At 47.5% G+C, this 24,017-nt stretch overlaps 1 protein-coding gene across 2 annotated transcripts in view; it reads left to right on the top strand.

Annotated features, from left to right (window-relative positions):
- Window positions 1-24,017, top strand: part of LOC119973898 (interleukin-17 receptor C-like) — an 87,166-nt gene that overhangs the window by 38,432 nt on the left and 24,717 nt on the right. For both annotated transcript variants that reach the window (XM_038812486.1, XM_038812485.1), the window contains exons 7-14: window positions 831-875; window positions 2,343-2,473; window positions 3,656-3,712; window positions 7,474-7,531; window positions 9,122-9,306; window positions 10,505-10,555; window positions 19,934-19,979; window positions 22,635-22,780. In XM_038812486.1, coding sequence (XP_038668414.1) covers window positions 831-875; window positions 2,343-2,473; window positions 3,656-3,712; window positions 7,474-7,531; window positions 9,122-9,306; window positions 10,505-10,555; window positions 19,934-19,979; window positions 22,635-22,780 — 719 coding nt within the window. The remainder of the gene's footprint in view (window positions 1-830; window positions 876-2,342; window positions 2,474-3,655; window positions 3,713-7,473; window positions 7,532-9,121; window positions 9,307-10,504; window positions 10,556-19,933; window positions 19,980-22,634; window positions 22,781-24,017) is intronic.

The raw sequence follows: 24,017 nt of genomic DNA, 5'->3' as shown, positions 1-24,017 counted from the left end.
CGCCAACCCGCGCATACGCAGTGGCACCGTGTCAACCCGCGCATACGCAGTGGCACCGTGTCAACCCGCGCATACGCAGTGGCACCACGCCAACCCACGCATACGCAGTGGCACCGTGTCAACCCGCGCATACGCAGTGGCACCACGCCAACCAGCGCATGCGCGGGGGACTTCTTCAACGCGCCGACCCCACGCAACATGGCGTGGGGGTTCTGGGGCCGGATGCGCAACACAGTAGGCGGGGGGGGGGGGCTGCCGATCGGTGAGCCCCGATCGCGGGCCAGACACCCGACACCCCCCCCCCCCCCCTCCCCCCCCCCTCCTGGTGAAGGAGTGCTTTTCCCAGCCCCACAGGCTGCCTCCCGACCCTTTGCGCAGAGTTCCCACCGGCAGCAACCAGGGGTGAACGGCGAATTCTGCCATTTCCGCGCGGCCGCTCAGCCCATCTGGCCGGAGAATCGGCCGCCCGGCCGCGGACAGCGATCCGTGACCGGCGCCGCACCAATGCGCCAGCGCAAATGGCACTGCTTCTCTGCACCTCAGAGAATTGCGCGCCGGCGGCGTGGCACGGTTGCGGCGATTCGCCAGCCCGGCGGGGGGCTCTGAGAATCGCAACCCAATCTCTGTTCATAAGTGAAGTCACAGCTTGGCTAAGGGATATGGCTAGTTCTGGAGCACATGTCCTCAGTATTCTGATTCAAAGATGGTAAAGAATCCCTGGTTGAACCGTCATAGTTTCTGAAGATGTTTAGTGCTGTGCTGCTCCACTGCTGCACAAAATACATGTGCTGGTAAACAATTCCTAATGAGTCTTTTGTGTTTCCTTGCAGATTGTACCGTGAAAGATTTTCTGGAGAACATAGAATGGTGCAAGAGTAAGGAAGCACATATATCTACATTATATACACTATTTTATCATCTATTTTTAAAAAATATATAATGATATGGAAGCAATAAAGAAAATCATTATAATGCAATGGGGAAAGAACTGAAATTTGTAAATGATCAAAGATGATTTTAAAGCTACAATGCAACAAATATCAAAATTCATTCTGTAACTCAGAACAATTCTGCAGACTGGTGATTTACTCACTGTTGTATAGCATTCTAACTGTACAAGCTTACGTATCAATGACAACAACTTCATTAAGTGCAGGAATATTATCGGACAACGGCATAACACCGAGCTAAATAAGGACAGGAGGCCTTATTTGCTGAAAGAGGCCGCTTTTTATGGAGCGAGTTAAAGCAGGAAGGAGATGTCGAGAAGCAGTGAGGTTTGGGGTGGGCATTCCGGACTTGAGGGCATAAGCAGCTGAATGTACAGTTACCAAAGATGAAGAAAATTAGGGCTGCACAAGCTGTGGGCATTGGAGGAGGTTAGAGATGAGGGAGAGGCAGTGACACCCAACTCACTGTCCCAAGTAAAACAAACTCAACGACCGACAATGGTGAAACTTGACTACTCAAACTTTTTATGTATAGTGGTCAGCATTTTAACCCTTTTGGAACTTCAAAATGTATGGGTTTAAAATCTTTCACATGATGTCTGCAATCATGCACTGAAGTACAATCAGAAGATTGGATTGGATTGGATTTGTTTATTGTCACATGTACCGAGGTAGAGAAAATTATTATTTTCCGTGCAGCTCAAACAGATTATTTAGTGCATGGAAAGAAAATACATAATAGGGCAACACATAATATAAATACATACACACCGGCATCGGGTGAAGCATACAAGAGTATTAATCAGATTATGGGAGTCTGGTAACAGTGGGGCAAAAGCTGCTTTTGAATCTGTTCGTGCGTGTTCTCAGACTTTTGTATCTCCTGCCCGATGGAAGAAGTTGGAAGAGTGATAAAGCCATATGGGAGAGACCTTTGATTATGGTGCCCGCTTTCCCAAGGCAGCGGGAGGTGTAGATAGAGTCAATGTATGGGAGGTCGGTCCATGTGATGGACTGGGTAATGTTCAGGACTCTCTGAAGTTTCTTGCGGTCTTAGGCCGAACAGTTGCCATACCAGGCTGTAATACAGCCAGTAAGGATGCTTTCTATGATACACCTGTAAAAGTTACTAAGAGCAATTGCTGTTGTTTGTACAGAACAATTAGGAGCTTTCTCGGTGAATAGTTCCTTCATAGATTTGTGCTTAAAATAACCTGAAATAATGGTACGGCAGAACAGAACATGACATGACAATTCATGACTCTGTATAACTGAGGGACATGAGTTTGCATCGACTATTCATGTGCCAGTTTTCTGTATTCTTAATTCTTCTTCGACCCTGGATGGTTTTGACATGATTCCTCACGTCAAACTCTATTTCTTGCATTACAGTTCCAAACATAAGTACCACATTAGAAAACAAGACACAAATGGCTGTTATTCATGTACCACCGAATTTCTACACAATGTTCAAGTATAAAGTGATGGCACCGTTTGAGAGCCGGCTGGTCACTGAAAAGTTGGTAAGTAGCATTGGAAATCCTGGGTATATGTGGGTGTGTAAATCTGTAGTATCTGTTAACTCCTCAAAGCCCAAAACTTTTATTGGATTTCAAACCGTCCTCGTATTGAATCAGAAGACTGCCCTGATTTCTTATATGGCGAGTACCCCATGCTATTGTAGAGTGGCACTAAGTGAGGGCTCGCTATTACCCCATGCCAATGGAGGTAAAAAAACATATGACGGTAGAAGACCGAAGAAGGGAGAAAAATGATAACTCCATATTTTGAAGAAGAGGCACAGTCATGAGTAGTGTGGTCTCCGCTAGGGGTTGGTCTGGAACCAGTGTCAGTATTAACTACTGACGGAATTCAATCAAAATGTATCTCCTGCTAGACAGTCAGTCTTTACTCCAAATCACAGGGAGTGTGTTTGTAACTACCACTGCAGACGCCTAGGCATCGCTGGATCAATCAAATCTTATATCCCAGTGCCCCAGAAAAAATGGGAGGCATGTCATTTTTACCAGTTTGCAGGTTGGAGCGACAGGGTTTCTTGAATTACTATCTGCCAGTTTCAAAATTTAGAAGGCCCTGGCTGGATTCACAAGGTTTTCTCAACATTTCATTTCACATTTACACAATCCAGAGAGTCCAGGGTGGAGGGAAACGCCCGCTCAACATTCTGATTTATCGGTAGGATTTCCACCTCTGACTGGACGTCTTCGAGGTGAAGGTGATGGAAGTGATGTCATGGGAATCCCAAATGTGACGCAAACGGGTTCATGGGGAGCGCGAGAGAAGGGGGAAAAAAAACAACTTTAATTAGGTTGTGTAACCTGAAGGCAAAAGAATATTATACCTTTGGCAAATGGATTTGAGAGAGGAGCAGTTTGGTGTTGTGATCATGTAATTGAGAAGTCATTGGTATGTAGAGGCGTAAGGGGTGAAAAAGAAGAAAACAGTTGATGGTGAATAGCTACCCCTTTTTACACCACCTGATTTCTTTCTCCCAGTTAAATCAATGGCAGGTTATAAAACAGATAACCAATGTGCCGTCAGCTATTCTATTCAGGCCCAAGACAAATTTCATCCCCATTGAGTTGGTCAGCCGTGGCCAGCCTGTTGGTTGTGTTTCAACAACAGTGAAATATGGCTTTCTATAAATGCACGGGAGTGATCATTCTTTATTATTGTTTATCCAGAAAGCGAGTGATGTGCTCCTCAACTACTCCGACATCGTCCCTTGTTTGTGCGTGCAGGTATGTGTCTATTGTATTGTTTTATCTAAAATGTTTAAGATAAGGACTAGTGTTCTACTGTTTCAATGAACACCATCCATTACATCTACTTGCTCCATGACTGGACGGTTACACCCTGGGCAGAATTCTCTTCCCTCACACTGACAGGATCTTCAGTCTCGCCGAAGTTAATGGACCTTTGAACCGCTCGTTAGCATTATGGCTCCACCCCTTGCTGGGGCCCCACCCTCGCCGTGACAGGACCTTAAAATCCTGCCTCCGGTGAACTGAAGAAGCTCACATTTCAGTCAAATCTTCAATCAATTGTCCTGCAGGACGAGCAAAATCCCTTGTGAGTTGATATAATAACTTGAGTTTGCAGGAATGTCCTTGAGTTTCCCTAAAGTGCAAGTTCCCGTACCAGCCTCCCCGGACAGGCGCCGGAATGTGGCGACTAGGGGCTTTTCACAGTAACTTCATTGAAGTCTACTCGTGACAATAAGCGATTTTTAAAAAAAAAATGTTAGTGAGAAATATGGGTAAAGGCTCTATCAGTGGTATACAATATGGGGTGGCAATGCTGCCTTAATTCCTTGGAAATCCTTTGGAAGCCATTGTATCTCTTCCTCTGTGATGTAGTAGTTCCAGCGGTGGTGGAATTGGCAATGACTGCCTGTACAATCGCCCTTCAAACAGCTTGAACCATCTCCTAATAGGACTTCTGCTTTCAGTGCCCAACAGTCTCTCTAGTTTTAGCTAACTCCACCTCTAAGGATTCACCTGAGAATCTGCCAACCACTCCTGCTGTGCAGCCTCCTTCAGAACATAAGAACTAATAATGATAATAATCACTTATTGTCACAAGTAGGCTTCAATGAAGTTACTGTGAAAAGCCCCTAGTCACCACAGTCCAGCACCTGTTGGGGGAGGCTAGTACGGGAATTGAACCTGCACTGCTGGCCTTGTTCTGCATTACAAGCCAGCTGTTTAGCCCACTGTGCTAAACCTAGGAGCAGGAGTAGGCAATTCAGCCCCTCGCGCCTGCTCCGCCATTCAATACATTCATGGCTGATCTCATCTCTGCCTCATCTCCATCTTCCTGCCCGCTACTAATTCAAAACTACCTTTCCCCATAAATTTGTTTACTGTCTGGTGTCCAGAGCACTCTGGGATAGAAAATTTCTCAGGTTCATGACCCTTTGAGGTGAAGTAATTCTTCCTTATTTCTACTTTAAATCTGCCACCCCTTAGCGTAAATTTGTGGTCTCCCATTCCAGAATGTCTAAATAGAGGAAATGTCTGTTCCATGTCTACCCTGTCAATCCACTTTAGCCAATCCCCTTCAGCATCTTGTATACCTCAATTAGATCTTCTCTCATTCTTCTAAACTCCAGTGAATATAGGCTTAAATTTCTCAAGTTCTCTTCATAAGCCAAGTCCTTCATCCCTGGAATCAATCTAGTGAACCTTCTCTAATGCATTTAGATACTTCCTCAAGTAAGGACCCAAAACTGTGAGCAGTACTCCAGATGCGGCCTCACCAGTGGCCAATACAATTGCAACAGCACCTCCCTACTTTTATACTCTATTCCATTAGCAGAGAATGCCAAATTTCCACTTACCTTCCTTATTATCTGCTGAATTTGCATACTAACGTTCTCGATTCATGTGTGAGGACACCCAGATCCCTCTGCACGGAAGCATTTTGAAGTTTCTCTCCGTTACGATAATAAGTTGCCTTTTTATGCCTCTGACCAAAATGGATAACTTCACAGTTATCTAATTTAAATGCCATCGATCATAATGAAGTGCTTCAAGAAGGTGATCATGAGGCACATCAACTCCATACTCCCGGAATGCCGAGATCCACTGCAATTGCATACCGCCGCAACCCAGACGCCATCTCCCTGGTCCTACACTCATCCCTGCAGCATCTTGACAACAAGGACTCTTATATCAGACTCCTATTTGTTGACTACAGCTTCACCTTCAACACCATAATCCCAGCCAAGCTGAAATCAAAGCCCCAAAACCTAGGACTTGGCTCCTCACTCTGCAACCGGATCCTTGAAATGAAATGATGAAATAAAAATTGCTTATTGTCACAAATAGGCTTCAAATGAAGTTACTGTGAAAATCCCCTAGTCGCCACATTCCGCCACCTGTTCGGGGAGGCTGGTACGGGAATTGAACCATGCTGCTGGCCTGCATGGTCTACTTTCAAAGCCAGCAATTTAGCTTCCTGACCCATAGACCACAATCAGTAAGAATAAACAACAACACTTCCTCCACGATAGTCCTCAATACCGGGGCCCCTCAAGGCTGCATACTTAGCCCCCTACTATACTCCCTATACACACACAACAGCGTGGCAAAATTTGGCTCCAACTCCATCTACACGTTTGCTGATTACACGACCGTAGTGGGTCGGATCACGAACAACAATGAGTCAGAATACAGGAGAGTGATAGAGAACCTAGTGGAATGGTGTACCGACAACAATCTCTCCCTCAATGTCAGCAAAACTAAAGAGCTGGTCATTGTCTTCATGAAGCAAAGCATTGTACACATCCCTGTCAGCATCAACGGGGCTGAGGTGGAGATGGTTGACAACTTCCAATTCCTAGGTGTGCACATCACCAAAAATCTGTCCTGGTCCACCCACGTCAACGTTGTGACCAAGAAAGCACAACAGCGCCTATACTTCCACAAGAAACTGAGGAAATTCGGCATGTCCACATTGACTCCTACCAACTTTTACAGGTGCACTATAGAAAGCATCCTATCTGGCTGCCTCACAGCCTGATATGGTAACTGCTCGGCCCAAGACCGCAAGAAACTTCAAGTCGTGAACACCGCACAGTCCATCACACAAACCCACCTCCCATCCATTGACTCTGTCTACACCTTCCGCTGCCTTGGGAAAGCGGACAGTATAATCAAAGACTGCTCTCACCCAGCTTACTCACTCTTCCAACTTCTTCCATCGGGCAGGAGATACAAAAGTCTGAGAACGCGCATAAACAGATTCAAAATCAGCTTCTTTCCCGCTGTTACCAGACTCCTAAACAACCCTCTTATGGACTGATGGACGTATGGACTGATCTGACCTCTTCACACATCTTCTCTATTGAGTAATATCATGCAACTGAACCCTCCCCCAACTCCGACATTCTTACAACTCACTAACATCCCCTTTTATTGAACTGCATCTTTTAGAGGTGGCAGCAAACTTTCTCCCTGCTATGCTAACCCAGTAAGTGAGTGAGTGCCCTCGATTGCTGATGAGGAATTTTATTAGATTAGCAGCAGGGTCATGTATAGGGTTGAAGTCTCACACTGCTGCTAATTTGTTCATAAGAGGAAAATTCAATTCCAGGACACTCTATGAAGTCACAACTTACTTTATACCGCAGGGAAAATTTTAGATGATAACCCAATGCATAAATTGCATTTACATAAATGTGCACCTTGATGCTACTCATCAATAAGAGTTTGCTGTGTGATTGTGGAACTGATATATTCACAGTGCATGTGTGAATCTACGTACAAATGTACTCATTGTTATTTTTCAAAAAAAGAGCACCATGATGTGCTGGCTGTATATTTTCTTTGTAAAATGCTTCAAAGTAACTGTTGACATTGTAGTTTTGTTAAATTGAGCAGAAGACATTATTATATTCTAATGGATTAAAATCCTGTATCCTGCTTACAGTGTAGTCTATTTGTGACAACCATTGTTCAGTAATGACTTTGCTTACATATTATTCTGGTTTTGATAGGTGTGGTCTGCAACAATAGAAGATGCCAGACGATGTGAAAAATGTCCCTTTTCTGAGCGTGAGTTTGACTGCTTCTAAAACTTTCCACTTTCAGGTGTTTATGTCATCGTATATTTATGTACGTTTTTGTTCGATTTATCCACTTCCACTTGACTGCTCACAACAATCATTTTATGGTGTGTTCAGTGCATTATCAATGTTAATTAGTTTGGCAATGAGCCCAATGGGCGGCACAGTGGTTAGCACTGTTGCTTCGTAGCGCCAAAGTCCCAGGTTCGATTCCCGGCTTGGGTCACTGTCTGTGCGGAGTCTGCACGTTTTCCCTGTGTCTGCGCGGGTTTTGTCCGGGTGCTCCGGTTTCCTCCTGCAAGTCCTGAAAGACATGCTGTTAGGAAATTTGGACATTCTGAATTCTCCCTCAGTGTACCCGAACAGGTGCCGGAATGTGGCGACTAGTGGCTTTTCACAGTAACTTCATTGCAATGTTAATGTATGCCTACTTGTGACAATAAAGATTATTATTATTATTAATTGACCCTTAATCATCCAATTAAATATGGTGGGTGGGCTGCTGATTCTGGTGCCCGCCCACTCCCTGTATTATGGGGGTGAACTTGGGGGTGGGCAGATAGGTGGTGGAGTGGGCACCTGTCCTACTTTATGTGGGTCCCACGGATAACACACCTGGTGGGGGTGTATACAATGTAGTCTGTGTTTCACTGTGATCAATACAGACTGGTAACTGTTGTAACTTCCCAATCACTTGGATCACATTATATTCCTTGGTGGAGGCACAAAGCAGAAAGTAGTGGATTTGCTGTTTGTTGTATATCCTGCCCAATCCCTTTCTATCCATCAGTGATACAGAAATATGTGTGCATGTCTGTGTTACCAATTCTCTTCCCACACCCAGTGGTGCCTTAAGACAGACTTTTATCTGTTTCCATGGCGAGTAATTATCGGAACAGTTCGCTATTTGTTTGTTTAATGAAGGCTAATATCTCAAGGCTTCCTTTATCACTGGGTAACAGCCACCAAGCAAACTCCGGAAGGGAGCAGCCGGGTGACAAACAATTCAGCATTCGCTACAGCCTGATAAAAGAAAAGCTGACTTCATCTTCGCTATGCACAACCTATTTCCCTAGTCAACGTTGGGTTTCTGTTCCACTGCTGTAACGATGGGGCCAAATGGCACCTAATGCTTGTGTTTTGGTAACGTAAGCAAAGTCAAGTCACCATAGCCCCAGATAACCATAGGCTGCTTCTCCTGTGAGGGGGGAGAGCTGACCTGTTCTCCTGTGAGGGTGGTTTAACCTGAGGATCACCACACCTCAGGCGAGGGGCAAGGTTGAGAAGGTGGGACCTTCATGAATAACCTCAGCCGGTACGGGGATTAAAACCACGCAGTTAACCTTGCTCTGCCTCACAGCCAACTGAGCTAAACCGCCCCCCGGTGCCTAACCTATTGCACCCATTCAGTCCCTAATTAATAAGTTTCATATATTTTGATTTGGTACTAGCTCTGCCTGTCAACATTTTTTAAGGGTTTGATCAGTTTATCTTTGTGTGATGTTCCCTCCAAACACATTTTTTTCAGAGGGATGCAAAGTGGATTTTGATTTTTGTTAACTTAATTCATTTCTTTTAGTTGAGGAATTTCAAGAAAACATTTGGAAGTGGAGCAGTCTGGCAGTGGAATACGAGGGCAAAGCACTTCAGTGGACGTTTTCGTCGCCATGTGACATGAAGGGGGAGATCTCCCTTTGTTCAAGGTCAGGGGGTGGTACATTGTGTCAGGAGATCCCTCACTCCAGACGGACAATTCAAATTAATGTAAGTCCTTTTTGGGGTCATTAACATTGTTCTAAGAACAGCTTAAGTCTTTGCGATTTAAGTTGGACTTGAAGCTAATCTGGAGTATCAGAGAATGAAATGAAATGAAATGAAAATCGCTTATTGTCACGAGTAGGCTTCAATGAAGTTACTATGAAAAGCCCCTAGTCGCCACATTCCGGCGCCTGTCCGGGAAGGCTGGTACGGGAATCGAACCGTGCTGCTGGCCTGCTTGGCCTGCTTTAAAAGCCAGCGATTTAGCCTTGTGAGCTAAACTAGCCCCTGGTAATGTGTGGACCATGACAGTGATTATCTGCAGGGTAAGTATCTGATCTGAGTGAAATGACAAATTAGAAGATGTATATGAAGCTCACACATCACTGAAATGCTCCACTCAAAATGTGAACTTTTTTGTCCTGTCACCTATTGTGTAACATAGAAAATAGGAGCAGGAGGAGGCCATTCAGCCCTTCAAGCCTGCTCTGCCATTCATTAGAATCATGGCTGATCATCCAACTAAGAAACCTGTTCCCCGGCAATTGGGATTCTCTGTTTCCGCCGGCAGTGCACCCCCACCCACGGGTTTCCCGGCAGAGCAGAGTGATTCACTGGGAATCTAGGACCAGCTGGCATTATTTAAAAAGAAGGGACAGAAACGAGGAAGAATTTCATCTCTTGGCGAGTCGTTACTCTTCAGCATTTTATTTCACAGGGAGCAGGAGAGACTGGGTCATTGAATATATTCACAGGCTGTGTTGGATACATTTTTCAATGATAAGTGAATTGAGGGCTATGGGGGAAGGTAGGGCAGTGGAGTTAAGGTCACAATCAGATCAGCCATGATCTTATTAAAAGGTGGAGTGGGCTCGAGGCGGTCAAATGGCCTATTCGTGCTCCAGGTCTAAGAAACGATTTGAATCAAATGGTACTAAAGTCAAAACTGAGGAAAAGCTACAGTGACGAGGTTTACAGGGAAGATCTGTTGTTAGTATTGATACCTCTACTGATGCTGATATTTGTGTTGGTGCTGCTACAGCGTTGGTGGCAGTGCCGTTATCAACACTGATCATAATATTTTTTGAAATGAGTAAAAGTAATCACACTGAAACCTAAGCCTCAACGAAAATCATTGAATCTTGACATGTTGGTGTCTATGAAAAGAGTTGTTCTCAGTCTTTCCATTTTCTCTTTCAATCAGCAACGAAATGAATTCAGAAATGTGGATCCTCACCCAGCCCTCTGCATAAAGGTATTTACCAACATTACAGCGTCGAAAGAAGGAATTAAAAATAGATAGATACGTTTCAAACTGTACACAGCTATCATTGGAGGTGGAGTTGACATGGTTAAGAGGCATGGTCTTGAGGACATGGGGAAGTTTCAAAGCAGCTAGACACACATCTGCACCCTGTCTGTACACACCATCATTCCCATTTAAAGAGAATCTTCTATCAACAGATGACTAAATATCAAGTGCAGATGGATAATTGAGGGAACCATATAACTAGAATTCCCCACCTATAGCTCTCCTTTGCTCCCAGGTCCCATGTAACATTGAAAAAATGTGCTTTATTTTACAAGTCATCAGGAGAACCTAACAAAATAGAGCAAACAGGATTCTCCGACCCCCCCCCCCCCCCCCCCCCCCCCCCCCCCGCTGGGACCGATGCACGTGGCGGGGTGTAGGCGTGTGCGGCTGCAGCTTGTCAGCCCTCCGCATGTGCAGCCCGGGACACGCCGATTCTCCGACCGTTTTCCACGAGTGTTTCACGTGGCGCCGGTGCTAGCCCCTCACGGTACCAGAATCAGTGTGGGCATTGTGTCGATTTTCCCGTCGTGAAACATCACAGATCCTCCATTAGCATCAGCACTTAACCTCAGGAACGGAGAATCAAGCCCTCCATCTTTTTTTTTTATTCCTCCATCCCTATGTCTGTAAATTACTCCAAAACCTTGGGGTTATCCAATTTCCATCTCTTGCACATCCCCCATTTTACTCACTCCACCATTGATGTCTGTGCCTTCAGCTGTCCAGACCTAAATTCTGGAATTTTCTCCCTCCACCTCTCTATTCATTTCAAGATGCCCCTTAAAACACACCTCTTTAAACAGCTTTATGTCAAATGCCCTAATATGTCCTTACGCGCCACGGTATCAAACCTTGTTTGCTGATGCGGCTGTGAAGCACCTTGGAATATTTTACAGTGTTAAAGATGTGACATTAAGTCCAGGTTGCTGTTATTGTTTACATTTTCATGGGAGGAATATTGTCCCTTCATCAAGGCATTCTGGTTCAGCAAACATGATGCAATGTTTAAATAGTGAACTTCTGACTTCCGGTGGCGGCTATGAGGGAGTAGGTCGCACATTTGGTGGCTCCTGTTTCGGTCGGGCTTTTGGACCTTCTCCCCCGACTTGTTTTGCGCTTTTGAGCACAGAACTGGAAAGCAATAATACTCAGGCACAGGACCCATACAGAATTGTATGGACCAAAGAAGCCGGAGGGACCGTAAACAGCAGAAGAAGTGGTCGAGTAAGGGCACAGTGGAGGCTGTGAGAGGGACCAGCATGGCTGGTGTTCAGAGCCCACAATGGAGCAGCTGCTGCAGGCTGTGCAGGAGGGCTTTTTGGCTCTGAAGCCTGACAACTTGGAACTGCTACAGAAGTTGATTGACCGGATGGGAAAAAGGCTGGATGATCAGGCTGAGAAGCTCCAGCAGTTGGAGAAGTCAGTGGAGGAGCAGGCTGACTTTCAAACGGTGGCGGATGTGGAGATTCGGAGGTTGAGGGACCAGCAAAAAGTGCTTCTGGAAAGGCTGAAGGACCTGGACAACAGATCTCGCCAGCAGAACGTAAGAATCGTGGGCCTCCCGGAGGGGGCAGAGGGGCTGGATGCTGCCACGTTTGTGGAGAGTATGTTCCAGAAGTTGCTGGGGAACGAGGTGTTCCCTCGCCCGCCAGTGGTGGACAGGGCATACAGAGTGCAGGTGAGGCAGCCACGACAAGGGGGTCCCCCACGAGCGATGGTGGTACACTTTCACAGGTACCTGGACAAGGAACGGGTGCTGCAATGGGCATAGAGCACACGAAGCTGTACTTGGGACAATACCACCCTGCATGTTTACCAGGATTTGAACGCTGAGGTGGCCAGGAGGAGGGGAGGCTACAGGCAAGTGAAGGAGATACTGATTAAAAACAAGGTGAAATTCGGGCTGCTTTTTCCAGCGCGACTGTGGGTTACGTATGAGGGTCAGCACCACTATTTCGAGGAACCTGAAGAGGCGATGGACTTCGTTAAGAAGCAAGGGCTGGCCCTGAGCTGAGGACGTTTGGTCTCATGTTAGAACTTTTAAGTATATGTGGTGTCACTCCCGTTTTGAAAATTGCCTGCATGTTCGGGTCCATTTTTGTCGTTTCTTTTTTCGACCTTTTTAGGGTGTTGGAAGGTGGTAGGGTTGTGTTTTTTTTGAGTGGTTTACCTGAATGTTTCCTTTTTGGGCTCTTTGATTAGTTGGAGTTTGGCTGGGGGGGAAATAATAAAGAAAACAGTTAAAAGGGTTGGGTTAAGATGGTTGCTTCAGGGGAACTTTGTGCAATCTTTTTCTGTGTCCTAATGGGAAGGACTGAGAGTGCCTGTTATTTCTTATCACTTTTTCTTTCTTGTTTAACTTGAATTGTGCTATTGTAGGGGTTGTTTATGACTTGTATGGAGTGTTTGCTTAAGTAAGACTGATCTGGGGAAGTGGTAGAGATGGATCGGGGTCGGGGTGACTGGGAACAATGGGTGGGAGACGTGCTGGCGCCGAGGCTGGGAGCCCCAGGCTAGCTGAGTGGGGCTAGTTAATGGAGGCCGAGGTGGGGGGTGTGCATATCCTTAGATTAGAGCAGGGGTTAGGTGATAGGACAGTATTGTTAGGGGGGGGGGGGGGGGGGGGGGGGTGGGGGGGGGGGTTGTTCTGCTGACGGGGATGGAAACTGGGCATGGTAACAATGAGCAAGTCATGGGTGGAGCCGGTCAGGAGGCGGGCCAGATGAAGCACGACACATGACTGGGGAGGCTGGCCAAGGAAAGGGGATGGCTGATCGGCAAAGGAGGGGGGGCGAAGTGCCCCCCAACCAGGTTGATCACCTGGAATGTTAGAGGATTAAACGGGCCAGTGAAGAGGACGCGTGTGTTTGCGCATCTGCGGGTTCTGAAGGCAGACATAGTCATGCTGCAGGAGACGCACCTGAAAGTGGCAGACCAGGTTAGGTTAAGGAAGGGCTGGGCGGTCAGGTCTTTCATTCGGGGCTTGATTCTAAGACGAGGGGGGTTGCGATCCTGATTAATAAAAGGGTACAATTTGAAGCGGAGGGCACAGTTGTGGATGGGGGTGGCAGGTTCGTTATGGTGAGGGGTAAGCTCAAAAGAGTGAGAGTAGTCCTGGTCAATGCGTTTGCCCCTAATTGGGACGATGTGGATTTTATTAGGAGGATGCTAGGGAAGATCCCCGACTTGGACTCACGTAAGCTGATTATGGGCGGGGACTTTAATACAGTCCTGGACCCGAGCCTGGACTGGTCATGTTCAAGAACAGGCAGATTGCCAGTGATGGCAAAGGGACTGAGAGGGTTCATGGAGCAAATGGGGGAAGCAGATCCATGGGGATTTAGCCGGCCGACGGCGAGGGAGTTCTCGTACTACTCCCACGTCCACAAGGTGCATTCCCAAATTGACTACTTTGTTGTGAGAAGGGACCTGCTGGCCGGAATGGTGGGGGCAGAATATTCGGCAATTGCCATATCGGACCATGCTCCGCACTGGGTAGACCTGCAGTTTTGTAAGGACAGCTTTCAGCGCCTATCATGGAGGCTGGAAGTTGGATTACTCGCGGATGAGGCGGTGTGCAAGAGGCTGAGGAAATGCATGCAGCATTACCTGAAGGTGAACAATACTGGAGAAGTCTCGGCAGCGGTGCTCTGAGAGACACTGAAGGCAGTGGTGAGAGGGGAGCTGATTTCAATCCTGGCGTACAGGGATAGGACAACAGGGCAGAGATGAACCGACTGATTAAGGAAATTCTACGGACGGACAGGAGTTACGCGGAATCCCCGAGGTCAGAGTTACTCAGGAAACGACAGAGGCTGCAGGCTGAATTTGGGGTGCTGACTACAGGCAAGGCTGTAGTGCAGCTTAGAAAGGTGAAAGGCGCAATTTATGAGCATGGGGAGAAGGCTAGTAGAATGCTTGCACAACAACTAAGGAGGAGGGAAGCGGCTAGGGAAATAGGGAGGGTAGTGGATGGGGAGGGTAATCTAGTGGGTGACCCGGCAGGGCTGAACAAGGTCTTTAGGGACTTTTATAGGAAGCTGTACACTTCGTAACCCCCCCGGGGTTGTCTCGTTATACGCAGACAATCTGCTGTTATATGTATCGGACCCAATGGTGGGGATGGACGGTATTATGGCAACCCTGAGGGAATTTGGCCGGTTCTCCGGACACAAACTGAACATGGCTAAGAGTGAGTTGTTTGTAATTCAGGCGAGGGGGCAGGAGAGGAGGCTGAGGGGGTTGCCGCTCAGGCTAGTGGGGGAGAGTTTCCAATATTTGGGGATTCAGGTGGCACGGGACTTGGGCAGGTTGCACAAGCTCAACCTGTCCCGACTGGTGGAACGAGTGAGGGAGGAGGTCCGGAGGTGGGATGCGCTCCCGCTGTCATTAGCGGGGAGGGTGCAGACTGTTAAGATGATCATTCTCCCGAGGTTCTTGTTTGTTTTTCAGTGTCTCCCCATCTTTATCCTGCGGTCCTTCTTTAATTACATAGAATTTACAATGCAGAAGGAGGCCATTCGGCCCATCGAGTCTGCACCGGCTCTTGGAAAGAGCACCCTACCCAAGGTTAACACCTCCACCCTGTCCCCACAACCCAGTACCCCACCCAACACTAAGGGCAATTTTGGACACTAAGGGCAATTTATCATGGCCAATCCACCTGACCTGCACATCTTTGGACTGAGGGAGGAAACCGGAGCACCCAGAGGAAACCCACGCACACACGGGGAGGATGTGCAGACTCCACACAGACAGCGACCCAAGCCGGAATCGAACCTGGGATCCTGGAGCTGTGAAGCGATTGTGCTATCCACAATGCTACCGTGCTGCCACTAAGAGGCTGAATAAAATTATTCTGGGTTTTGTATGGGCAGGGAAGTCCCCGCGGGTGAAGAGGGTGATGCTTGAAAGGAACAGAGGAGAAGGGGGGCTGGCGTTGCCGAACTTCAGCAACTATTACTGGGCGGCCAACATAGCGATGATAAGGAAATAGATGGTGGGTGCGTGGTCGGTTTGGGAGCGGATGGAGGCTGCTTTGTGCAGGGGCACTAGCTCAGCAGCCCTGGTCACGGCACCTCTGCACTTCCGCCGGCACGGTACTCCACCAGCCCGATAGTGGTGGTGGCTGTTTGGATCTGGGGCCAGTGAAGGAGGCATGTAGGGGAGGTAAGAGCATCGGTGTGGACCCCAATCTGCGGCAACCACCGATTTGCCCCGGGGAGCATGGACGGGGAGTATCGACTGTGGAGGAGGGCGGGGATTGTGAGGATGGGGGATCTGTTCCTGGAAGGGAGCTTTCCGAGCATGAGGGCGCTGAAGGAGAAGTTTGGGCTGGCGAGAGGGAACGACTTTAGACACTTGCAGGTGAGGGATTTTGTACGCAGACTGGTGCCATCCTTCCCACGTCTCCCGCCGAAGGGGAGACAGGACAGGGTAGTTTCAAGGGGAGAGGTGGGAGAGGGTAGAGTTTCAGACGTCTACAAGGAACTAATGGGAGCTGAGGATACGCAGACCGAGGACCTGAAGCTTAAGTGGGAAGAGGAGCTCAGCGGGTGGGGGGGGGGGGGGGGGGGGGGGGGGGGGGGGGGGAGATGGAGGATGGTATTTGGGCAGAAGCCCTGAGCAGAGTAAACATGGCTGCATCATGCGCCAGGCTCAGCCTGATCCAGTTTAAGGTCGTGCACCGGGCCCACATGACGGTGGCCCGGATGAGTAAATTCTTCGGACTGGAGGACAAGTGTGCTAGATGCGCCGGAGGGCCGGCTAACCGTGTACACATGTTCTGGTCGTGCCCTAAACTCAGGGGGTATTGGCAGGGATTTGCAGATGTCATGTCCCGGGTATTGAAAACTGCCGGTGGTAATGAGCCCGGAGGTGGAAATCTTTGGGGTTTCGGAGGACCCGGGAGTCCAGGAAGAGAGAGAGGGCCGACGTTCTGGCCTTTGCTTCCCTGGTAGCCCAGCGACGAATACTTTAGCATGGAGGGACTCAAAGCCCCCGAGGGCTGAGGTATGGCTATCGGACATGGTGAGCTTTCTTGGCCTAGAGAAAGTCAAGTTTGCCTTGAGAGGTTCGCTATTAGGGTTCGCCTGAAGGTCGCGGCCATTTATTGACTTTTTCGCAGAGGAGTAAGCGTCAGCGGGTTTGGGGGGGGGGGGGGGCTAGGGTAGAGTACTGTACAATGTCACGTTTTCTATATGCCTAAAATACCTCAATAAAATTGTTTGTTAAAAAAAAATAGTGAACGTCTGCCTCAATTAGCACCCTGGGCCAGTGTTTGTTTATCTTGTTACGAGAGAGGAACAAGATGTTACTCATTGTACATTTTTAATTCCCAAAGGGTTTTGTAAATTAATTATTAAACCATTAAAAGTACTTGATGACGGCTTCTGGTGGCGGCTACGAAGGAGTAAGTCACACATTTGGTGGCTCCCGTTCTGGTCGGACTTTTGGACCTTGCCCCCGTTTTTCTACCGGACCGGCAATTGTTTCCTGAATTCCCACTTCGGTGCATGGAGAGAAGGACTAGAAGTATTCGTAAGGTAGAAACAAAAGATAGAGAAGGCTTGGGCTGCAGCTGCAACAGAAGACAGCATGGCCGAGGTTCGCACCTCTGGCTTGTCGACCTTGCAGTCTATGGAGCAGCTGATGCAAGTCATTCAGGAAGGCTTTGCTATGCAGAAACGGAACTGCTTGGACCTGATAAAAGAGTCGATTGAGCGGATTGGAGCATAGATTGGGCGTCCAGGATCGGGCAATCCAGAAGGTGGAGAAGGCGCTGGCTGAGCAGGAGGAACATCAGACTGTGGTGGAGCTGGAGGTGGGGATGTTGAGGGACCAGCAGAAGAAGCTCCTGGAGAAGATGGAGGACCTGGAAAATAGATCCCGCCGGCAGAACCTAAGAATCGTCGGATTCCCGGAGGGATCCGAAGGAACGGACGCTGGGGTATACATCTCAGACATGTTTATGAAGCTGCTGGGTGATGGGGCATTCTCCCGGCCCTTGGAGGTAGATAGGGCTCACAGAACACTCGTAAGGAAGCCACGAATGGGAGACCCCGAGGGCAATGGTGGTGAGATTCCACAGGTTCTCGGATAAGGAACGCATTCTACAGTGGGCCAAGCAGACACGGCGCTGTAAATTGGACAATAGCATCCTGCGGGTTTACCAGGACCTGAGTGTAGAGGTGGTGTGGGAAGCACTGAAGGCGGTGGTCAGGGGGAGCGGATCTCGATCCGGACCCATAGGGAGAAGGTGGACAGGGCGGAGACGGACCGACTGGTAAATGAGATACTACAGATCGATAGGAGGTATGCGGAGACCCCAGAGGCAGGGCTTTTAAGGGAACGGCGGATGATACAGGTGGAGTTTAGCTTGCTGATCACAGGGAGGGCGGTTGGAGCAGCTGAGAAAGGCTGAGAGGGACGATCTATGAGCATGGAGAGAAGCCAGCAGAATGCTTGCCAAACAGCTTAGTGAGACGGAGGCAGCTAGGGAGATAGGGAAAGTAAAAGACGGAGATGGGAACCTGGTTGGGATTCAGTAAGGGTGAATAAGGCGTTTAGAGATTTCTACAGCAGGCTGTACAGGTCGGAACCGCCAACGGGGCCAGAGGGGATGAGGCACCTCTTGGAGTTTCTGAATTTCCCAAAGGTGGACGGGGAGCGGGTAGAAGGGCTGGGGGCCCCGATCGGGTTGGAAGAGGTAGTGGAGGGTCTGAAGGCCATGCAGTCGGGTAAAGCCCCGGGTCTGGACGGGTACCCAGTGGAGTTTTATAAAAAGTTCTTGGGGATATTGGGGCCAGTATTGTTGAGGATGTTCAATGAGACAAGGAAAAGAGGGGTGTTGCCCCCGACGATGTCACAGGCAACAATTCTGCTGATTCTTAAGCGGGACAAGAACCCGGAGCTGTGTGGTCCTACAGGCCGATCTGCCTGTTGAATGTAGATGCCAAGTTGCTGGCCAAAATCGTGTCCTCCAGGATCGAGGATTGTGTTCTGGACGTTATTGGGGAGGACCAGACGGGGTTTGTTAAGGGCAGGTAGATGGTGGCCAACGTAAGAAAGCTATTAAATGTAATCATGATGCCCCCGGAAGGTAGGGAGGTGGAGGTAGTGATCGTAATGGATGCAGAAAAGGCTTTTGATCGGGTAGAATGGGATTATCTGTGGGAGATACTGGGACAGTTCAGATTCCGGCAGGGCTTTATTGATTGGGTCAGGTTACTGTATCAGGCTTCTGTGGCAAGTGTACGGACAAATAGGACAACATCAGACTATTTTAGACTGCACCAGGGGACGAGACAAGGATGCCCCCACTCCCCACTGTTGTTTGCACTGGGTATAGAGCCGTTGGCAATTGCTCTGAGAGCCTCAAGGGGCTGGAGAGGACTGGTCCTGGGTGGGTTGGAGCACAGGTTTTTGCTCTATGTGGATGACCTGCTTCTGTACTTTTCGGATCCAATAGAGGGGATGGAAGAAATCATGAGGACTCTCGGGGGATTTGGCTGGTTTCGGGGTATAAGCTTAAAATGGGAAAGAGTGAGATGTTTGTGGTCCAGGCGAGGGGACAGGAGAGGCGACTGGGAGAGCTGCCGTTTAGGTTAGTAGAAGGAAGCTTTAGGTACCTAGGCATCCAAGTAGCGCGGGAATAGAACCGGCTGCATAAATTGATTCTGGCCCGGCTGGTGGACCAATATGAAGGACAATTTTTCGGAGATGGGACATGCTTCCGTTGTCTCTGGCTGGGAGGGTGCAAACATTGAAAATGACGGTCCTCCCGAGGATTCCTATTGTATTTCAGTGTCTCCCCATCATTATTCCGCGTCCTTCTTTAAGCGGGTCAACAGATGTGATCATGGGCTTCGTCTGGGCGGGCAAGACCCGAGAGTAAGGAAGGTACTGCTTGAGCGGAGTCTGGGAGATATTGGACATGGCTAGCTTTCTCTGTTTGGAGAAAATCAAGTTTACCTTGAGAGGTGGCAACTGTTCGTCAACTATTTGCGGGAAATTAATCGTCAGCAGACGGGGGGTGGAGTAGTTTAGATTTGAGTAGGGGGGTCAATAAGGGTGGGACCTGTACGAGAGGTAAATGCTTTTGCACTATGTTTATGGTTTCATGTATATTGTTTATTTTGTTGTTTGTCACTATACCAAAATACCTCAATAAAATAGTTATAAAAAAAAAGTACTTGATGACCATCAACAAGGAATTAAAATGGAATTTATTTACTGTTTCTAACATGTGTCATGTGTTTCAAATTGTACCTCACAATGCTGATTTTCTCTTCTGAATCTGCTTTCTTATTTGCTTAGGTTATCTCTGGAGACCACGTCAATTTTAGTTGCCCTTTTGATGCTGGTGAGTAGGATTTACCTCCTGATAGTTTTTTGTTTATTGATAGACTCTCAACCATGTTTTCGTGACGGTTCTTTATGGCACTTCTCATTACAGATTTGGATTTACAAGGGGCAATGCATTTTACTAACTGAGTTTGAGCTTTGTTGTAACCTGCAAGTATCTCACGGGGTGGGAATAATTAACTTTCCCGTGCCCCTTGCAGAATACGAGCTCCCCCATTAGGGAGGCGGGAGACACCTAAACAATGTATAGTTGTAAGCTTATATAAAGCTGGCCAGTTAGGCACCGGCAAGGGAGACCCAGTTGGAATCTACCGTGTACCATTTATTGTTACATTTCTTTGAATTACTAAGTAGAATTCATGGAATTCTGAAACTGGCGATAAGGATGGAATATGTGTGTCATCATTCCTGACAAAGATGTGGACATTGCGAAGATGGCTCAGTAAACCTCCATCTGTCAGGAACACCAGAAGCCCCCACCTCTGTGCCTTTTCCCCTTGGGAATGGCCAGGACGGCCATGGGCACAATTGCATGGCAACTTTTCTGGCCCATTTCAGGGTTCAATGTTCTTCCTCTTAATTGGCGGCCATTCAAAATGGCTGGAAGTCCACAAGATGGCGGGGACCACCTCCTGGGCAACCATCGAGAGGTTGCGATTGCCGTTTTGCACACACAGCATCCCGGAAGTGCTCATTGCAGACAACAGGACCCTATTCACGAGTGAAGAGTTCTCGGGGGCTTTTGAAGGCGAATGGTGTATGGCATATTCGTACTGCTCTGAACCACCCAGCTTCTAATGGTTTAGTGGAGCGGGTGGTACAGACATTCAAAAGGGGCCTCAAGAAGCAGCCTTCAGGTTTGACAGATACCAGGCTGGCTCATTTCTCATTTTGCTACAGGACCACTCCACATACTGTGACTGGGATGGTCCCGGCTGAAATGCTGATGAGGCGTAGGCTTCAAACCTGCCTTAGTATGATTTTCCTGGACATAAATGCACCACATCCAGGATTTGCAAGGGCGTTGCCCGTTCAGCATCGACCACCTCGACGCTTTGTACCAGGTGATTCGATGTGTATTCTAAACTTTGCAGACGCTGCCCAGTGGGTCTACGAAACTATCGTCCGCTGGTTTTCTATTAAGTACAAGTCCAAGGTCAGATCGTGCGAAAACAACTTGATCACATTTGGTCTAGGCGACCACTTTGATTGCTTCCTCATGAACTCCACATCCTCACCCAGCCGCCTCTGCTGCCGAAACAGCCAGTCAGGGGATGTCGAAGGGGTCAAGACGGTAAGGTGACTGAGGCCCATGGACACCGATTCAGAGATGGAAACTGAAACATCGGAAATCTCCGATGGGGAGTCCATAGTTCAACAGCCATCAGCAGACCAAATACCGCAATGTTTAAATCGGAAGCTTTGAGGGGAAACAACCTCTCTCCATCTCCCCTGTCAAGCCCCCCTGAGAATCCTAATGTGTCTGCAGTTCCCCGGCTGGACCTCTCCTCCTCCTCAAACTTCAACCCTCCTTACAATCTACCTCTTGGTGACTTTGGCTTTCTGCTCTAATATCACTTTATGTGGGTCAGTGTTAAATATTGTTTGATTTAAGCAACTACTTTTGAAATGAAATGAAAATGAAAATCGCTTATTGTCTCGAGTAGGCTTCAATGAAGTTACTGTGAAAAGCCCCTAGTCGCCACATTTCCGGCACCTGTTCAGGGAGACTGGTACAGGAATTGAACTGTGCTGCTGGCCTGCCTTGGTCTGCTTTAAAGGCCAGCGATTTAGCCCAGGGTGCTAAAGCAGCCCCTTTTGTACCATAATTAGTAATAATATGTAAAATATCATTGGATACAAAGCATGAATAATGTAGTAATTTCCTATCTGGAGCTATTCACTGTCCCAGCATTTTATATTGGATGCTGTTTTCTGTTCTGGTATTGCACAATTAAGAAACAGGGCTTCAGCTTTCATAACTTTACCTGCTTTTATAGTGAGGTATTACAAAGATCAAGAGAGTTGTAAAGGAGCCATTTAACCATCTGACTAAACCAAGTATAGTTTAGCTCAGTTGGCTAGACAGCTAGGTTGTGATGCAGAGCAAGGTCAACAGTGTGGGTTCAATTCCTGTACTGGCTGAGGATATTGCCCCTCGCCTCAGGTGTGGCGATCCTCCAGTTAAATCACCACCAGTCAGCTCTTCCCCCTCAAAGGGGAAAGTCGCTACGGTCATCTGGGACTATGGAGGCTTTAACTTTTTTTAAAAATTGCTGACTGACCTATATCACCATGAAAGCCGGTTGGATGTGGACTGTGGGGGCTGGACCAGCACTTATTGCCCATCCTAATCGAGTGGCTTGCTAGGAATTACATGGAGGATGGTCGGGATGGCAGATGCCTGAGGAGTCACATGGGATTTTATGACAATCGACAATGGTTTCATAGTCTACGTCAGAGCTTTAATTCTAGATATTTATTGAGTTCAAATTTCACCATCTGCCACAGTGGGATTCAAACCTGAGTCCCACAGAGCACTGAGCCTCTGGATTACTCCGCCACTCCCTCCCCTTGTACACTTATGTATTGTTACAATTGTAGACTGATTATTGTACATACAATTGTTCCTATTATCAATGAATTTTTTTAGATCACTCACTCCCATGGGAAGTGGATACCAAATTGAAGCACAGAAATGTTACCTTGATGATATCTCATCGAAAAAAGGAAATGAACTTCTCAATCTGTGCTGTGAAAGGAGACAAGTGTGAGCATGTGCAGCCGAACGTAAAAATGGTAAGTTAAATCTGTAATGGACAACTCAGTCCTGCTTTGAAGCGCTTGTAAGCTGAAAATTAACCGCTGACTATAGAATCATAGAATTTACAGTGCAGACGGAGGCTGTTCGGCCCATAGAGTCTGCACTGGCCCTTACAAAGAGCACCCTACTCAACCTCCGTATTTACCCTATCCTCGTAACCCCCACTTAACCTTTTTGGACACTGGCAATTTAGCATGGCCAATCCACCTAACCCACGCATCTTTGGACTGTGGGAGGAAACCAGAACACCCGAGGAAACCCACGCAGACACGGGGAGAACGTGCAGACTCCGCACAGACAGTAACCCAAGCCGGGAATCGAACCTGTGACCCTGGAGCTGTGAAGCAATTGTGCTAGCTACCATGCTGCCCACTTTGCCTAGTGCCAGTATCATGTCTTTATCTCTATGTTGGTCTTTGGACATATATCCCTGTAACCTGAGACACATCCCACAGCCTTTACTGAAACAAGACTGGTCAAATCACCATCAAGCAAGCACTGTAAAAGAGTTTCACTGAAACAATGTAATGTGTAGAAAAATAATCTTGCTTGCTGAGGCCATGAAACAAATGTCAGAAGTACTTCTATCGGTATACTGTTTTCCTTGGCAGCAGCAACGGTAATGACTTTTCACTCCATTTCTGAATGATCCTAGCATTTACATCTAGTCTGCACTTTCTAAGCTCTCCAAAGGGTCTCCATTGAAATGGGTTTCATCAACCCTAACCCCCCCTTCGTATTTACTGAGATCAATAGTACAAAAAATATACACAGAATTTGGTCATGAATTTCTATTTGTATTCAGTGGGGACATATTTGTCATTGATGTAAAAGGTGGTATTCTATGAGGTTGTGTTTAAGCCATAATATTTAGCAATCCATGGAAGTTGTATTCTATCTGACCATGCTATAAGTTAGGAGCTCATGATGTTGTTGATGACAGATGTGTAAAATGGAAAACCAATTCCATTCCTTAGCTCTGACATGCCTAACCTTTTAGCAAACTAAAGAATCATCCCCCAAAAAAGATTTATGAACACTCACTATGGATTATTCTGAAACAGTATTATTTTCTGTAACTCAACAGCATCCAGGACAAAGCAGCCCAATTGACTGAAACCCATCCACCAGCTTAAACAGTCATCCTCTCTACCACCAGTGCACAGAGGCTGCAGTGTGTACCATGTACTAGGTGCACTGCAGCAACTCACT

The sequence above is a fragment of the Scyliorhinus canicula genome, chromosome 11 (genome assembly GCF_902713615.1).
Source record: "Scyliorhinus canicula chromosome 11, sScyCan1.1, whole genome shotgun sequence".
Lineage (NCBI taxonomy): Eukaryota > Metazoa > Chordata > Chondrichthyes > Carcharhiniformes > Scyliorhinidae > Scyliorhinus > Scyliorhinus canicula.
The sequence above is the reverse complement of the archived record's forward strand: the minus strand, read 5'-3'. Positions and strand labels throughout refer to the sequence as shown.